Source organism: Bombina bombina, chromosome 4 (assembly GCF_027579735.1).
Source record: "Bombina bombina isolate aBomBom1 chromosome 4, aBomBom1.pri, whole genome shotgun sequence".
Lineage (NCBI taxonomy): Eukaryota > Metazoa > Chordata > Amphibia > Anura > Bombinatoridae > Bombina > Bombina bombina.
Genome location: NC_069502.1, coordinates 974,769,941 through 974,784,582, shown reverse-complemented (window position 1 = coordinate 974,784,582; position 14,642 = coordinate 974,769,941). Strand labels below are relative to the sequence as shown.

The 14,642-nt window shown below is 41.5% G+C and overlaps 1 protein-coding gene across 1 annotated transcript in view; it reads right to left on the bottom strand.

The window, feature by feature from the left end:
* Positions 1-14,642, bottom strand: part of XRN2 (5'-3' exoribonuclease 2) — a 211,765-nt gene that overhangs the window by 131,574 nt on the left and 65,549 nt on the right. Inside the window, exons 7-8 of the mRNA XM_053712013.1 lie at positions 3,583-3,655; positions 3,442-3,492 (exon numbers count right to left, since the gene is read on the bottom strand). Of these exons, the coding sequence (XP_053567988.1) occupies positions 3,442-3,492; positions 3,583-3,655 (124 nt within the window). The remainder of the gene's footprint in view (positions 1-3,441; positions 3,493-3,582; positions 3,656-14,642) is intronic.

Sequence of the window (14,642 nt, the reverse complement as noted above, 5' to 3'; positions counted from 1 at the left end):
GGGTCTCCAAGTGGACTTGGTTTGTGAATAGTTCTCATCCTGTTTAGAGGAAGAGGAAGGGGGAACTCCCTTGAAATTTCGAAAGGAACGAAAATTACTCTGTCACCCTTTCTGTTTGGACTTCATATCCTGAGGGAGGGAATGACCATTACCTCCCGTGATGTCAGAAATAATTTCCTTCAAGTCAGGCCCGAACAGGGTAAGGAATGGCCAAAAGCTTAGACTTAGATGACACATCCGCAGACCAAGATTTCAACCATAAGGCTCTCCGTGCTAAGATGGAAAATCCTGAACTTTTAGCCGCCAATTTGGTAATCTGCAAAGAAGCATCAGTAATAAATGAATTAGCCAATTTGAGAGCTTTAATCCTATCCTGTATTTCTTCCAAAGAAGTCTAAGTTTTAAGAGGTTCTTCCAAAGCATCAAACCAATAAGCAGTTGCAGTCATAACCGTAACAATGCAGGCCGCCGCATAGACCTTTTTAAGGAGACCCTCCAATTTCTTATCCATAGGGTCTTTGAAAGCACAACTATCCTCGATAGGGATAGTAGTTCATTTAGCCAAGGTGGAAATAGCTCCCTCCACCTTAGGGACCGTCTGCCAAGAGTCCCTAATGGCGTCAGCTATAGGGTACATTTTCTTGAAAACAGGAGGAGAATGGAATATCCAGTTTCTCCCATTCCTAAGCAATAATTTCTGAAGTCTTCTTAGGAACTGGAAAAACATCAGAATAAGAAGGGACCTCCAAGTATCTGTCCAACTTACTCAATTTCTCTGGAGGAACCACTATTGAATCAGTCGTCCAGAGTTACCAAAACCTCCCTTAGCAACAGGCAGAGGTGTTCAAGCTTAAACCTGAAAGATAACGCATCTTAATCCGTCAGAGGTAAGACACTTCCTGAGTCAGAAAGTTTAACCTCGGATAGGACCTTCGTACCCTCCAATTCAGAGCCCTGGGAGGGTATATCTGAGATCGCCATTAAAGGAACAGATGTTGTATGGCCCATGTGGTTATCCTTCCTACTGCGTTTGCCTTGAAGTACGAGAAAGGCAGATAACGCCTCAGAAAGTGTAGATGACATAACCACAGCAATGTCTTGCAGAGTAATTGCAGCAGAAGCTGCAGAGGAACTTGGCGCCGCTTGAGCAGGCGTTAAGGGCTGTGACGCTTGGGAAGAAAGTTGCGGCATATTCTGAGTCTCATCAGTCTGAGAAACATCCGCCTTAGATATACTTTTATTAAAGAAAATCTGCTCTCTAAACTGTAATGCCCTCTCAGTGCATGAGGGACAAAAAGTAAAAGGGGGTTCCACATTGGCATTTAAACACATAGAACATGTACTGTGGTGAAGGTCATCCATGACAAAAATAAGCAAAAGCAATATTGGTCGTGGCACTGATAATTATGTGATTGAATTCAAAACAAACATGCAATCAGCCTAATATAACTGATAACAAAAAACGTTGAAAAAAAAACGAGTGTACTGTGCCTTTAAAAAATAAAATTGTTCAAATTTTACAGCTCAATACTCAATTGAAAAATAAAGAGGAAACTGCGTTTTTACTGTTGGTTTTAAAATTACACTCTCTGAAGTTGAGCAATGTCTTAGGGGACAGAAATCAAACACTTGCACCCCGGATGAAATGTCTGTCACCTCGCCACAGCTCTGCTGCGGCGCCTACCTGTCCCCACGTGACGACAATCTCCGATTGAGGCGTGCCCAAGACCGCTTGTGAGGTTACTGAAACAAACGGACTTCGGAAACATCAGAGCCTTAAAGTATGCTGCCGATCGGGTCACTTCCTGATACAGAACAACAACTGCGCAGCTAAGAGCGCGAACGATAAGCCCCTCCCTTCGTGGGCGGTAAACAAACTCAACCCGGCTAAGTATTAATCATGTAGAAAAACCTAATGCCGGACAAGTGAGAAAAAAAAAAAAAAAAAATCAATGTCTCCCCTCAAGTGCACTGCCGATTATGGCAAATGTTAGAGCAGAGTACACCGGAGTATATAACTCCAAGCTACCAATCCCCAGCGTCAAGCCCACACACTGTGTCACCCTTTCTGTTTGTCCATTCAACCAGGCTAATAGCATAAATAGCCCACGGTAATTACGGCTGTCAAAGAGTTATGAGGGTAATACACCCATGCAGATAAGTATCAGTGCAAATCGATTACCCCTTACTTATATAAGAAATAAAGGCCAGTCAGTTCTGAGCTACTTAGTGTCCCAGAAATTAAAGACTGCACATACCTCAATGCTGAACGACAGCATGACTTGTCCCACACGATGAAGAGGTCCTTTTCATCTCCTCCTGTAGATCTGTGGGAACAAACAGGGTCTTAGATAATATCTGCTAAGACCATCATCAGCAGGGCAGCACATAGTATAGGAGATGCAGAGAATGAAAATCTCCCCAGTTCCCATTGCTTAAAAGCCACCTGTAGCTCTACTCTAGAGGCTGACAAGGAATACAGCTACACCCTGAATAAAATAGCACTCACTGGTACCATTTTAAAAACAACAAACTCATGATTGAAGAAACTAAACTAACACCTCACTTTGCCTCTTCCTATCACTAACACAGGCAAAGAGAATGACTGGGGTGGGAGGGAGGGGAGGAGCTATATATACAGCTCTGCTGTGGTGCTCTTTGCCTCCTCCTGCTGACCAGGAGGCGATATCCCACAAGGATGAAATCCATGGACTCATCGTATCTTGTAAAAGAAATCGGACTAAGGTGTAAGTATGCAACTGTCTAACCTATCACTCTTACGGTTACAAAAAGGGTAAAATGAACAAACAACTGATCTTACAATGTAACAATTGTTAAGGGACATGAAACCCAAAAATGTTCTTTTGTGATTTAGATAGAACATGTGCTTTTAAACAACTTTCCATCAGACTCTTGGTTTCTTGTTGTAAAGCAGGAACCAAAGCACAAGAGCCTGCCCATGTCTGAAGCACTATATGGCAGTTTTGCAAGTGCACTAGGATGACAGCACTATTTCTTGTCATGTAGTGCTCCAGATACCTACCTAGGTATCTCAACAAAATATACCATGAGAATGAATCAAATGTGTTCAAAAGTAGTAGAATAAAAATTATTTTTATTTTTTTTCCAATTTATTTTGTGATTTAGACAGGGCATACGTTATGGGTTTTATAACCCTTTAAAATATGAAACATTTTAAGCAAAAGCCAATATATTACAAATCTGTTGCAGCTACAATTCAATGCAAGACACAAGTTTAACCACTTTGGCTGCAAGAGTTTTTCTACAGCAAGATTTTAACTGAACATGCTTGATTGTTTCATTTATGAAGTTGACCTATAAACTGCGCACGATGCTGCAATTAATAAAAAGATGGATAAATCACACAATGGAATTACATTAATCTCTACATTATTCAGAAAGTCACAATCTAGTGCTTACCATCAGCACCACATAAGCAATGATGAGTGTTTGGGTCGTGATGGGGCTGAGCTGCTCAAGGGAAGAAAAAAAGAAAAGTGAAGAGTAGGTCATCATGTAATATAAAGTGAATAAAACACTGAAACATTTAACACATTATACCTCTTTGTCTTCTGATGTAATCCATAATTTTATGTTCACCTTCACCAGGAGCACTAGCATCGGATAAAATTACCTACAACAACCCAATGTGTAAAAACAGCACAGTGAGATGACTTGTTTAAAAGTATTCAGTTAAATGGATGGATGCCATTTTAAACATCTCTTTGCAACTACCAACAATATTTGGCTAATCTTTTGTTACTAATTTTGCTCCTTATTTTCATGTTTATTAGTGTGGTTAATATCAAAATCAATTTAATACTCTTAACAAAAAGGATGTTTTAATAGAACAGGGAAAACGCTACTAATTTCTTATTCCAGATATGCAACAAAATTATAAAGATGGCATTTAAATTTTAAGATTGAGGTTATTTCACTTATTTTCTAGTTCTTTACCATGCATTGCATTTACACAAAAATAACTTTCTGTTAAGTACCCATACAAAAACCGCACATTTTATATTCTTACATTTGGCATCAATACTCCTTTCCCAAACAACAAAAATTTAAGATTTTATAACTATCGTTCAATAAAATAAAAAGCACAAAATAAAACTTTTCATACTTTACACTTGAAAATTATAGGTGTAAATAACTATTAAAATATTAAAGATGAAATAAGAATTGTGTGTGAATTCAAATTCTAAGTAGGAACCTACTACACATGTCTAAACAGAACAAAAAAAATAAAAAATATACAAAGTTTTATCATATACAGATTTTCACAAAATATCTATTTTTTACTTTCACTCAGCTCTCTCGTTTATTTTTATTCTTTAAATCTTGCATTTCAAGTAAATCGGGATCTGAGCTCTTACACCATCACAAAATTATGCTAGCAGTTACCAGCAGGTGATTATTATAGTTATCAACTGATGATCATACTAATAAGTACATGAAATCCCCTATTTGAATCGTGGGAGCTTAGAATATATTTTTATTGTGAGAGGAGAGACTCCATTCTTTCAAATGAAGGGTCTTATATCAGTTAGTGGCCTGAAATCTGAGAAATTGGGGCTGCAAAGGAGGGCCTTTGAAAGACCGTTTCCCTTCATGGAAACTCCTGCATCAGCAGAGTTCCTGCACTCCCAGGGATATCACCATGCCCCAGTGTGGTGACATGAAGGGTTGTGTTGCCCACAGCGGGCAATAAGGAAGGAAACTGCAGTTTGTTTCCCAGTCTAAAGGGGTAGGGGACCTGAGTCAGAAGGAGATCACAACACACTTCTGGACTTTGTGTGGACATTAGCACTTAAATGGTTAAACAGACTTTAAAAAAAACAGAATTTATGCTTACCTGATAAATTACTTTCTCCAACGGTGCGTCCGGTCCACGGCGTCATCCTTACTTGTGGGATATTCTCTTCCCCAACAGGAAATGGCAAAGAGCCCAGCAAAGCTGGTCACATGATCCCTCCTAGGCTCCGCCTACCCCAGTCATTCGACCGACGTACAGGAGGAAATATGCATAGGAGAAACCATATGATACCGTGGTGACTGTAGTTAGAGAAAATAATTCATCAGACCTGATTAAAAAAACCAGGGCGGGCCGTGGACCGGACACACCGTTGGAGAAAGTAATCTATCAGGTAAGCATAAATTCTGTTTTCTCCAACATTGGTGTGTCCGGTCCACGGCGTCATCCTTGCTTGTGGGAACCAATACCAAAGCTTTAGGACACGGATGAAGGGAGGGAGCAAATCAGGTCACCTAGATGGAAGGCACCACGGCTTGCAAAACCTCTCTCCCAAGAATAGCCTCCGAAGAAGCAAAAGTATCAAATTTGTAAAATTTGGCAAAAGTGTGCAGTGAAGACCAAGTCGCTGCCTTACATATCTGGTCAACAGAAGCCTCGTTCTTGAAGGCCCATGTGGAAGCCACAGCCCTAGTGGAGTGAGCTGTGATTCTTTCAGGAGGCTGCCGTCCGGCAGTCTCATAAGCCAATCGGATAATGCTTTTAAGCCAAAAAGAAAGAGGTAGAAGTTGCTTTTTGACCTCTCCTTTTACCAGAATAAACAAACAAAGAAGATGTTAGTCTGAAATCTTTAGTAGCCTCTAAATAGAATTTTAGAGCACGGACTACGTCCAAATTGTGTAACAAACGTTCCTTCTTTGAAACTGGATTCGGACACAAAGAAGGTACAACTATCTCCTGGTTAATATTTTTGTTGGAAACAACTTTCGGAAGAAAACCAGGCTTAGTACGCAAAACCACCTTATCTGCATGTAACACCATATAGGGCGGGGAACACTGCAGAGCAGATAACTGAAACTCTTCTAGCAGAAGAAATTGCAACCAAAAACAAAACTTTCCAAGATAATAACTTAATATCTACGGAATGTAAGGGTTCAAACGGTACCCCTTGAAGAACTGAAAGAACTAGATTTAGACTCCAGGGAGGAGTCAAAGGTCTGTAAACAGGCTTGATTCTAACCAGAGCCTGAACAAACGCTTGAACGTCTGGCACAGCTGCCAGCCTTTTGTGAAGTAAAACAGATAAAGCAGAGATCTGTCCCTTCAGAGAACTTGCAGATAATCCTTTCTCCAAACCTTCTTGTAGAAAGGATAGAATCTTAGGAATTTTTATCTTGTTCCATGGGAATCCTTTAGATTCACACCAACAGATATATTTTTTCCATATTTTATGGTAAATTTTTCTAGTTACAGGCTTTCTAGCCTGAATCAGAGTATCTATTACAGAATCTGAAAACCCACGCTTTGATAAAATCAAGCGTTCAATCTCCAAGCCGTCAGTTGGAGGGAAACCAGATTCGGATGTTCGAATGGACCTTGAACAAGAAGGTCCTGTCTCAAAGGTAGCTTCCATGGTGGAGCCGATGACATATTCACCAGGTCTGCATACCAAGTCCTGCGTGGCCACTCTCTGGATCAATCAGCTCTCCTGATTGATCCTGGCTACCAGCCTGGGAATGAGAGGAAACGGTGGGAATACATAAGCTAGGTTGAAGGTCCAAGGTGCTACTAGTGCATCTACTAGAGTCGCCTTGGGATCCCTGGATCTGGACCCGTAGCAAGGAACCTTGAAGTTCTGACGAGAGGCCATCAGATCCATGTTTGGAATGCCCCATAATTGAGTTATTTGGGCAAAGATTTCCGGATGGAGTTCCCACTCCCCCGGATGGAATGTCTGACGACTCAGAAAATCCGCTTCCCAATTTTCCACTCCTGGGATGTGGATTGCAGACAAGTGGCAGGAGTGATCCTCCGCCCATTGAATTATCTTGGTCACTTCCTCCATCGCCAGGGAACTCCTTGTTCCCCCCTGATGGTTGATATATGCAACAGTCGTCATGTTGTCTGATTGAAACCTTATGAATTTGGCCTTTGCTAGTTGAGGCCAAGCTTTGAGAGCATTGAATATCGCTCTCAGTTCCAGAATGTTTATCGGGAGAAGAGATTCTTCCCGAGACCATAGACCCTGAGCTTTCAGGGGTTCCCAGACCGCGCCCCAGCCCACCAGACTGGCGTCGGTCGTGACAATGACCCACTCTGGTCTGCGGAAGCTCATTCCCTGTGACAGGCTGTCCAGGATCAGCCACCAACGGAGTGAATCTCTGGTCTTTTGATCTACTTGAATCGTCGGAGACAAGTCTGTATAATCCCCATTCCACTGTCTGAGCATGCACAGTTGTAATGGTCTTAGATGAATTCGTGCAAAAGGAACTATGTCCATTGCTGCAACCATCAATCCTATTACTTCCATGCACTGCGCTATGGAAGGACGAAGAACAGAATGAAGTACTTGACAAGAGCTTAGAATTTTTGATTTTCTGACCTCTTTCAGAAAAATCCTCATTTCTAAGGAATCTATTATTGTTCCCAAGAAGGGAACTCTTGTTGACGGGGACAGAGAACTTTTTTCTTTGTTCACTTTCCATCCGTGAGATCTGAGAAAGGCTAGGACGATGTCCGTATGAGCCTTTGCTTTTGACAGAGACGACGCTTGAATCAGGATGTCGTCCAAGTAAGGTACTACTGCAATGCCCCTTGGTCTTAGAACCGCTAGAAGGGACCCTAGTACCTTTGTGAAAATTCTCGGAGCAGTGGCTAATCCGAATGGAAGTGCCACAAACTGGTAATGCTTGTCCAGAAAAGCGAACCTTAGGAACTGATGATGTTCCTTGTGGATAGGAATATGTAGGTACGCATCCTTTAAATCCACCGTGGTCATAAATTGACCTTCCTGGATGGTGGGAAGGATCGTTCGAATGGTTTCCATTTTGAACGATGGAACCCTGAGAAATTTGTTTAGGATCTTGAGATCTAAAATTGGTCTGAATGTTCCCTCTTTTTTGGGAACTATGAACAGGTTGGAGTAAAACCCCATCCCTTGTTCTCCTATTGGAACTGGATGAATTACACTCCCATCTTTAACAGGTCTTCTACACAATGTAAGAATGCCTGTCTTTTTATTTGGTTTGAAGATAATTGAGACCTGTGGAACCTTCCCCTTGGGGGTAGTTCCTTGAATTCCAGGAGATAACCTTGAGAAACTATTTCTAGTGCCCAAGGATCCTGAACATCTCTTGCCCAAGCCTGAGCAAAGAGAGAAAGTCTGCCCCCCACCAGATCCGGTCCCGGATCGGGGGCCATCCCTTCATGCTGTTTTGGTAGCAGTGGCAGGCTTCTTGGCCTGCTTACCCTTGTTCCAGCCTTGCATCGGTCTCCAGGCTGGTTTGGGTTGTTAAGTATTACCCTCTTGCTTAGAGGATGTAGAATTAGAGGCTGGTCCGTTTCTGCGAAAGGGACGAAAATTAGGCTTATTTTTAGCCTTAAAAGACCTATCCTGAGGGAGGGCGTGGCCCTTTCCCCCGGTGATGTCTGAAATAATCTTTCAAATCAGGACCAAACAGTGTTTTACCCTTGAAAGGGATGTTAAGCAATTTTGTCTTGGAAGACACATCCGCTGACCAAGACTTTAGCCAAAGCGCTCTGCGCGCCACGATAGCAAACCCTGAATTTTTCGCCGCTAATCTAGCTAATTGCAAAGCGGCATCTAAAATAAAAGAGAGTTAGCCAATTTAAGTGCTTGAACTCTGTCCATAACCTCCTCATACGAAGATTCTTTATTGAGCGACTTTTCTAGTTCTTCGAACCAGAAACACGCTGTCGTAGTGACAGGAACAATGCATGAAATTGGTTGTAGAAGGTAACCTTGCTGAACAAACATCTTTTTAAGCAAACCCTCTAATTTTTTATCCATAGGATCTTTGAAAGCACAACTATCTTCTATAGGAATAGTAGTGCGTTTGTTTAGAGTAGAAACCGCCCCCTCGACCTTGGGGACTGCCTGCCATAAGTCCTTTCTGGGGTCGACTATAGGAAATAATTTCTTAAATATAGGGGGAGGAACAAAAGGTATGCCGGGCCTTTCCCACTCCTTATTTACTATGTCCGCCACCTGCTTGGGTATAGGAAAAGCATCGGGGGGCACCGGAACCTCTAGGAACTTGTCCATCTTACATAATTTCTCTGGAATGACCAAATTGTCACAATCATCCAGAGTAGATAACACCTCCTTAAGCAGTGCGCGGAGATGTTCTAATTTAAATTTAAATGTTACAACATCAGGTTCAGCTTGTTGAGAAATTTTTCCTGAATCTGAAATTTCTCCCTCAGACAAAACCTCCCTCCTGGCCCCTTCAGATTGGTGTGAGGGTATGTCAGAACAGTTATCATCAGCGTCCTCTTGCTCTTCAGTGTTTAAAAAAGAGCAATCGCGCTTTCTCTGATAAGTAGGCATTTCGGATAAAATGTTTGCAATAGAATTATCCATTACAGCCGTTAATTGTTGCATGGTAATAAGTATTGGCGCACTAGATGTACTAGGGGCCTCTTGTGTGGGCAAAACTGGTGTAGACACAGAAGGGGATGATGCAGTATCATGCTTACTCCCCTCATTTGAGGAATCATCTTGGGCAATATCATTATCTGTGGCATCATTGTCCCTACTTTGTTTGGACACTATGGCACAATTATCACATAAATTTAAATGGGGAGAAACCTTAGTTTTCATACATATAGAACATAGCTTATCTGATGGTACAGACATGTTAAACAGGCTTAAACTTGTCAACAAAGCACAAAAAACGTTTTAAAATAAAACCGTTACTGTCACTTTAAATTTTAAACTGAACACACTTTATTACTTAATATGTGAAAAAGTATGAAGGAATTGTTCAAAATTCACCATAATTTCACCACAGTGTCTTAAAGCCTTAAAAGTATTGCACACCAAATTTGAAAGCTTTAACCCTTAAAATAACGGAACCGGAGCCGTTTTTACATTTAACCCCTATACAGTCCCAGCTATCTGCTTTGCTGAGACCCAACCAAGCCCAGAGGGGAATACGATACCAAATGACGCCTTCTATAAGCTTTTTCAGTGGTTCTTAGCTCCTCACACATGCATCTGCATGCCTTGCTCTCCAAAAACAACTGGGCATTAGTGGCGCGAAAATGAGGCTCTGCCTATGACTAGAAAAGGCCCCCATCTGAAAAAGGTGTCCAATACAGTGCCTGCCGTTTTTTAAAACAATCCCCAAGATTATAATAACTATTAAGAGTTATAATCTGCAAAATATGCTTAGCAAAGTCATCGTTTTAGCCCAGAAAAATGTCTACCAGTTTTTTAAGCCCTTATGAAGCCCTTTATTCTTTTACTTAATCTAAGAAAATGGCTTACCGGTCCCCATAGGGGAAATGACAGCCTTCCAGCATTACATAGTCTTGTTAGAAATGTGGCCAGTCATACCTCAAGCAGAAAAGTCTGCCAACTGTTTCCCCCAACTGAAGTTACTTCATCTCAACAGTCCTGTGTGGAAACAGCAATCGATTTTAGTAACGTTTGCTAAAATCATCTTCCTCTTACAAACAGAAATCTTCATCTCTTTTCTGTTTCAGAGTAAATAGTACATACCAGCACTATTTTAAAATAACAAACACTTGATTGAAGGATAAAAACTACATTTAAACACCAAAAAACTCTTAACCATCTCCGTGGAGATGTTGCCTGTGCAACGGCAAAGAGAATGACTGGGGTAGGCGGAGCCTAGGAGGGATCATGTGACCAGCTTTGCTGGGCTCTTTGCCATTTCCTGTTGGGGAAGAGAATATCCCACAAGTAAGGATGACGCCGTGGACCGGACACACCTATGTTGGAGAAATAAAAAATTATTATAGTAATAACATTAAAAAGCATATGAATGGAATGCCACCAAGCCTACTTCCATTCAGTAGAAGTAGAACACATATATATATATACACACACACATTATATATATACATATATATATATATATATACATATATACATACATACAATATATATATATATATATATATATATATATATATATATATATATATATATATATATATATATATATATATATATATATATATATATATATATATATATATATATATATATATATATATATATATATATATATATATATACACATACACACACACACACATTATGTGAATCCGGAAAACCACCTGAATGTTCTGTGTAAATATAATAGCTTCGCAATAACAGCAAACAGGAAGAAATCATGTTTTTTTGCCGTTATTGCGAAGAGATATATATACTAATGGGATATTCACCTCCACGCTTGATCCCTGAAGTGTACCAGTGAGCTGGACCACTGAGAGGCTCCAGTCTGCTCCACTAGCACCAAAGGGTGCAGCTCATTTGAGTATTCATTTGTCACAGGTGTGGATTTTATATTTTTGTTTTTGGCTGTACTAGGCCATGTTTGGCTCCTGTGTGTTCTCTCTGACAAAAGGATTGCATGTCTGGTACGTCCGCCACACGCTTATGTAACAAAATAGACAAGGCCAATATTTGACCCTTTAGGGAACTTGCTGATAATCCTTTTTCCAAACCCTCTTGGAGAAAGGACAAAATTCTAGAAATCTTAACTCTACTCAAGGAGTAGCCCTTGGATTCACACACCAAATCTTATGGTAAATCTTACTAGTTACAGGTTTACGAGCCTGAATCATGGTCTCTCACCGATTCTGAAAAGCCCCGCTTGGATAAAATTAAGCATTCAATCTCCAAGCAGTCAGCTTCAGAGAAACTAGATTTGGGTGAAAAAAGGGCCCTTGCATGAGAAGGTCCTTCCTCAACGGAAGTCTCCAAGGTGGCAGAGATGACATTTCCACCAGATTTGCATACCAAATCCTGCGAGGCCAAGCCGGTGCAATGAGGATCACGAGGCCCTCTCCTGCTTGATTTGGGCAATGACCCGAGGAAGAAGAGCAAACGGAGGAAACAGGTATGCTAGACTGAATGTCCAAGGTGCCGCCAGGGCGTCTATCAGTACTGCCTGAGGGTCCCTGGACCTCGACCTGAACCTCAGAAGCTTGGTATTCTGCCGAGATGCCATGAAATCCAATTCCGGCTGACCCCTTTGAGAATCATGCTGGAAAACACTTACGGATTGAGTTCCCACACCCCCGGATGAAAGGTCTGCCTGCTCAGGAAGACCGCCTCCCAGTTGTCCACCCCTGGGATGTGTATCGCCGACAGACAGCAAGAGTGGGTTTCCGCCCACTGGATTATTTTGGTTACCTCTGTCATCGCTAAGGAACTCCTCGTTCCTCCCTGATGATTGATGTAAGCTACTGAAGTTATGTTGTCCGACTGGAATCTGATAAACTGGACCGAGGCTAACTGGGGCCAGGCCAGAAGAGCATTGAAGATTGCTCTCAGTTCCAGAATGTTTATAGGAAGAGCAGACTCAGACCAAGTCCAACTCCCTGAGCCTTTAGGGAGCCCCAGACTGCTCCCCATTCTAGAACGCTGGTATCTGTTGTCACCATCACCCAAGATGGTCTGCAAAAGCAGGTTCCCTGGAAGAGATGATCCTGAGACAACCACCATTGAAGAGAATCCCTTGTCTCCCGCTCCAGAATGCACTGAGCCACTGATAGCAGAGAGTGGACTGAAGGGCTAGACAAGTATCGAAAATCTTTGATTTCCTGACTTCTGTCAGAAAAATCTTCATTGATAGGGAATCTATTATGGTTCCTAAGAAAGTTACCCTTGTATTTGGGACTAAGGAACCGTTTTCCAAATTTACCTTCCACCCGTGAGATCGCAGGAAGGATAACACAATGTCCGTGAGGGATCTTGCTTGTTGTAAGGATGGCGCCTGGACTAGGATGTCATCCAGATAGGGCACCACTGCAATGTCCCGTAACCGAAGCACCGCTAACAGCGATCCCAGAACTTTTGTGAAAATTCTGGGAGCTGTGGCAAGACCGAAGGGAAGAGCCACAAATTGGAAGTGTTTGTCTAGAAAGGCAAACCCTAGGAACTTGTGATGATCCCTGTGAATGGGAACATGCAGGTATGCGTCCTTTAATCCACTGTTATAAATTGACCCTCTTGGGAGAATGGAACGAATAGTTTTTATCTTGAAGGACGGTACTCTGAGAAATTTGTTTAGACGCTTGAGATCTAAAACTGGCCTGAAGGTTCCCCTCTTTTTTGGGAACCACGAACAGATTGGAATAAAATCCCAGACCCTGTTCCTGTATCGGAACAAGAACAATCACCCCCAGGTCAGAGAGGTCTCCTACACAGTGCAAGAACGCCTCTCTTTTTGTCTGGTCTGCAGATAATCTCGAAAGCAGAAACCTGCCTCTGGGAGGAAGACTTTTGAACTCTGTATCCCTGGGAAACTATTTCTATTGCCCAGGGATCCTGAACATCTCGAACCCAAGCCTGAAGGAAAGTCTGCCCCCTACAAGAGCCAGTGCCGGATCGGGGGAAGGCCCTTCATGCTGTCTTTGATTCAATAGCAGGCTTCCTGGATTGTATTCCCGGAAGAGGAAGAATTTCCCTTGAAATTTCTAAAGGAACGAAAATTACTCTGTTGTCCTTTTTGTTTGTTTCTCTTATCCTGAGGGAGAAAATGACCTTTACCTCCCGTGATAGATAATTTCCAACAATACAAGTCCAAACAAGGTCTTCCCCTTGTAAGGAATTGCTAAAAGCTTAGACTTAGAGGACACATCCGCAGACCAAGGTTTTAACCATAAGGCTCTGCAAGCTAGAATAGAGAAACCTGAAATCTTTGCTCCCAGTTTGATAACTTTAAGGGAAGCATCCGTAAAAAAGGAATTAGCTAGCTTAAGAGCTTTTATCCTATCTTGGATTTCATCCAGAGAAGTTTCTGTCCTGAGCCACAGACAACTTATCGAGCCAATATGCCGCGGCACTAGTGACGGTAGCAATCCACACAGCTGGAAACCATTGTAGGCCCTGGCGTAAATACATCTTTTTGATTAGACCCTCTAATTTCTGTCCCTAGGACCTTTGAAAACACAATTATCCTCTAAGGATATAGCAGTTCTAATGTCGGGGTCGCCCAGGGTAGCTAAAAACACAACAAAAAGGAGGTATTCAAGCTAAAAACTGAAATAACCTCAGGATCAGATAAAGATATTACTCCATCTGAGTCTGAGAATTCCCCCTCAGATATTACTGAAGTATCTTCCTCTTACAGGTTACAAGGAAGAAACATTCAGAATAGCAACTAATGAATCAATCATCCTAAATGATTGAAAAGATGTCCTCTAGTAATGTTTTCTACCTTGTGGGAACAACAAATAATGCATGAAATGCAGAGTAACTCCAGGTGGAGTGTGAGAGGAAGCGCAGGGCACTACATGTGGGCTATACATTTTTTGGGGCACTGTAGAAGAAAGTGATTTTTTTAATAAAAATAACCACAAAAAAACGTTACTGTCTCTTTACATCTTAAAATCTACCTTTTTGTTTTTATGTGCAGAAAAAAAAAAAAAACTAATAGTACACAATCACTGCAGAACCTAGCTACATTTCAGCTAAACCAAATCTCTCACAACATAAAGAATAAAGAGATTGGTGGTTCCATATTTGTTTTCAAAACATAAGGAGACACTGTGTAGGGTCTCTTGGACCAATTTGACTCACATATAGGTGATTAATCAAATGAAAACTAACAGAAAAAAACGTTACTGTCTCTTTAATTTTTAA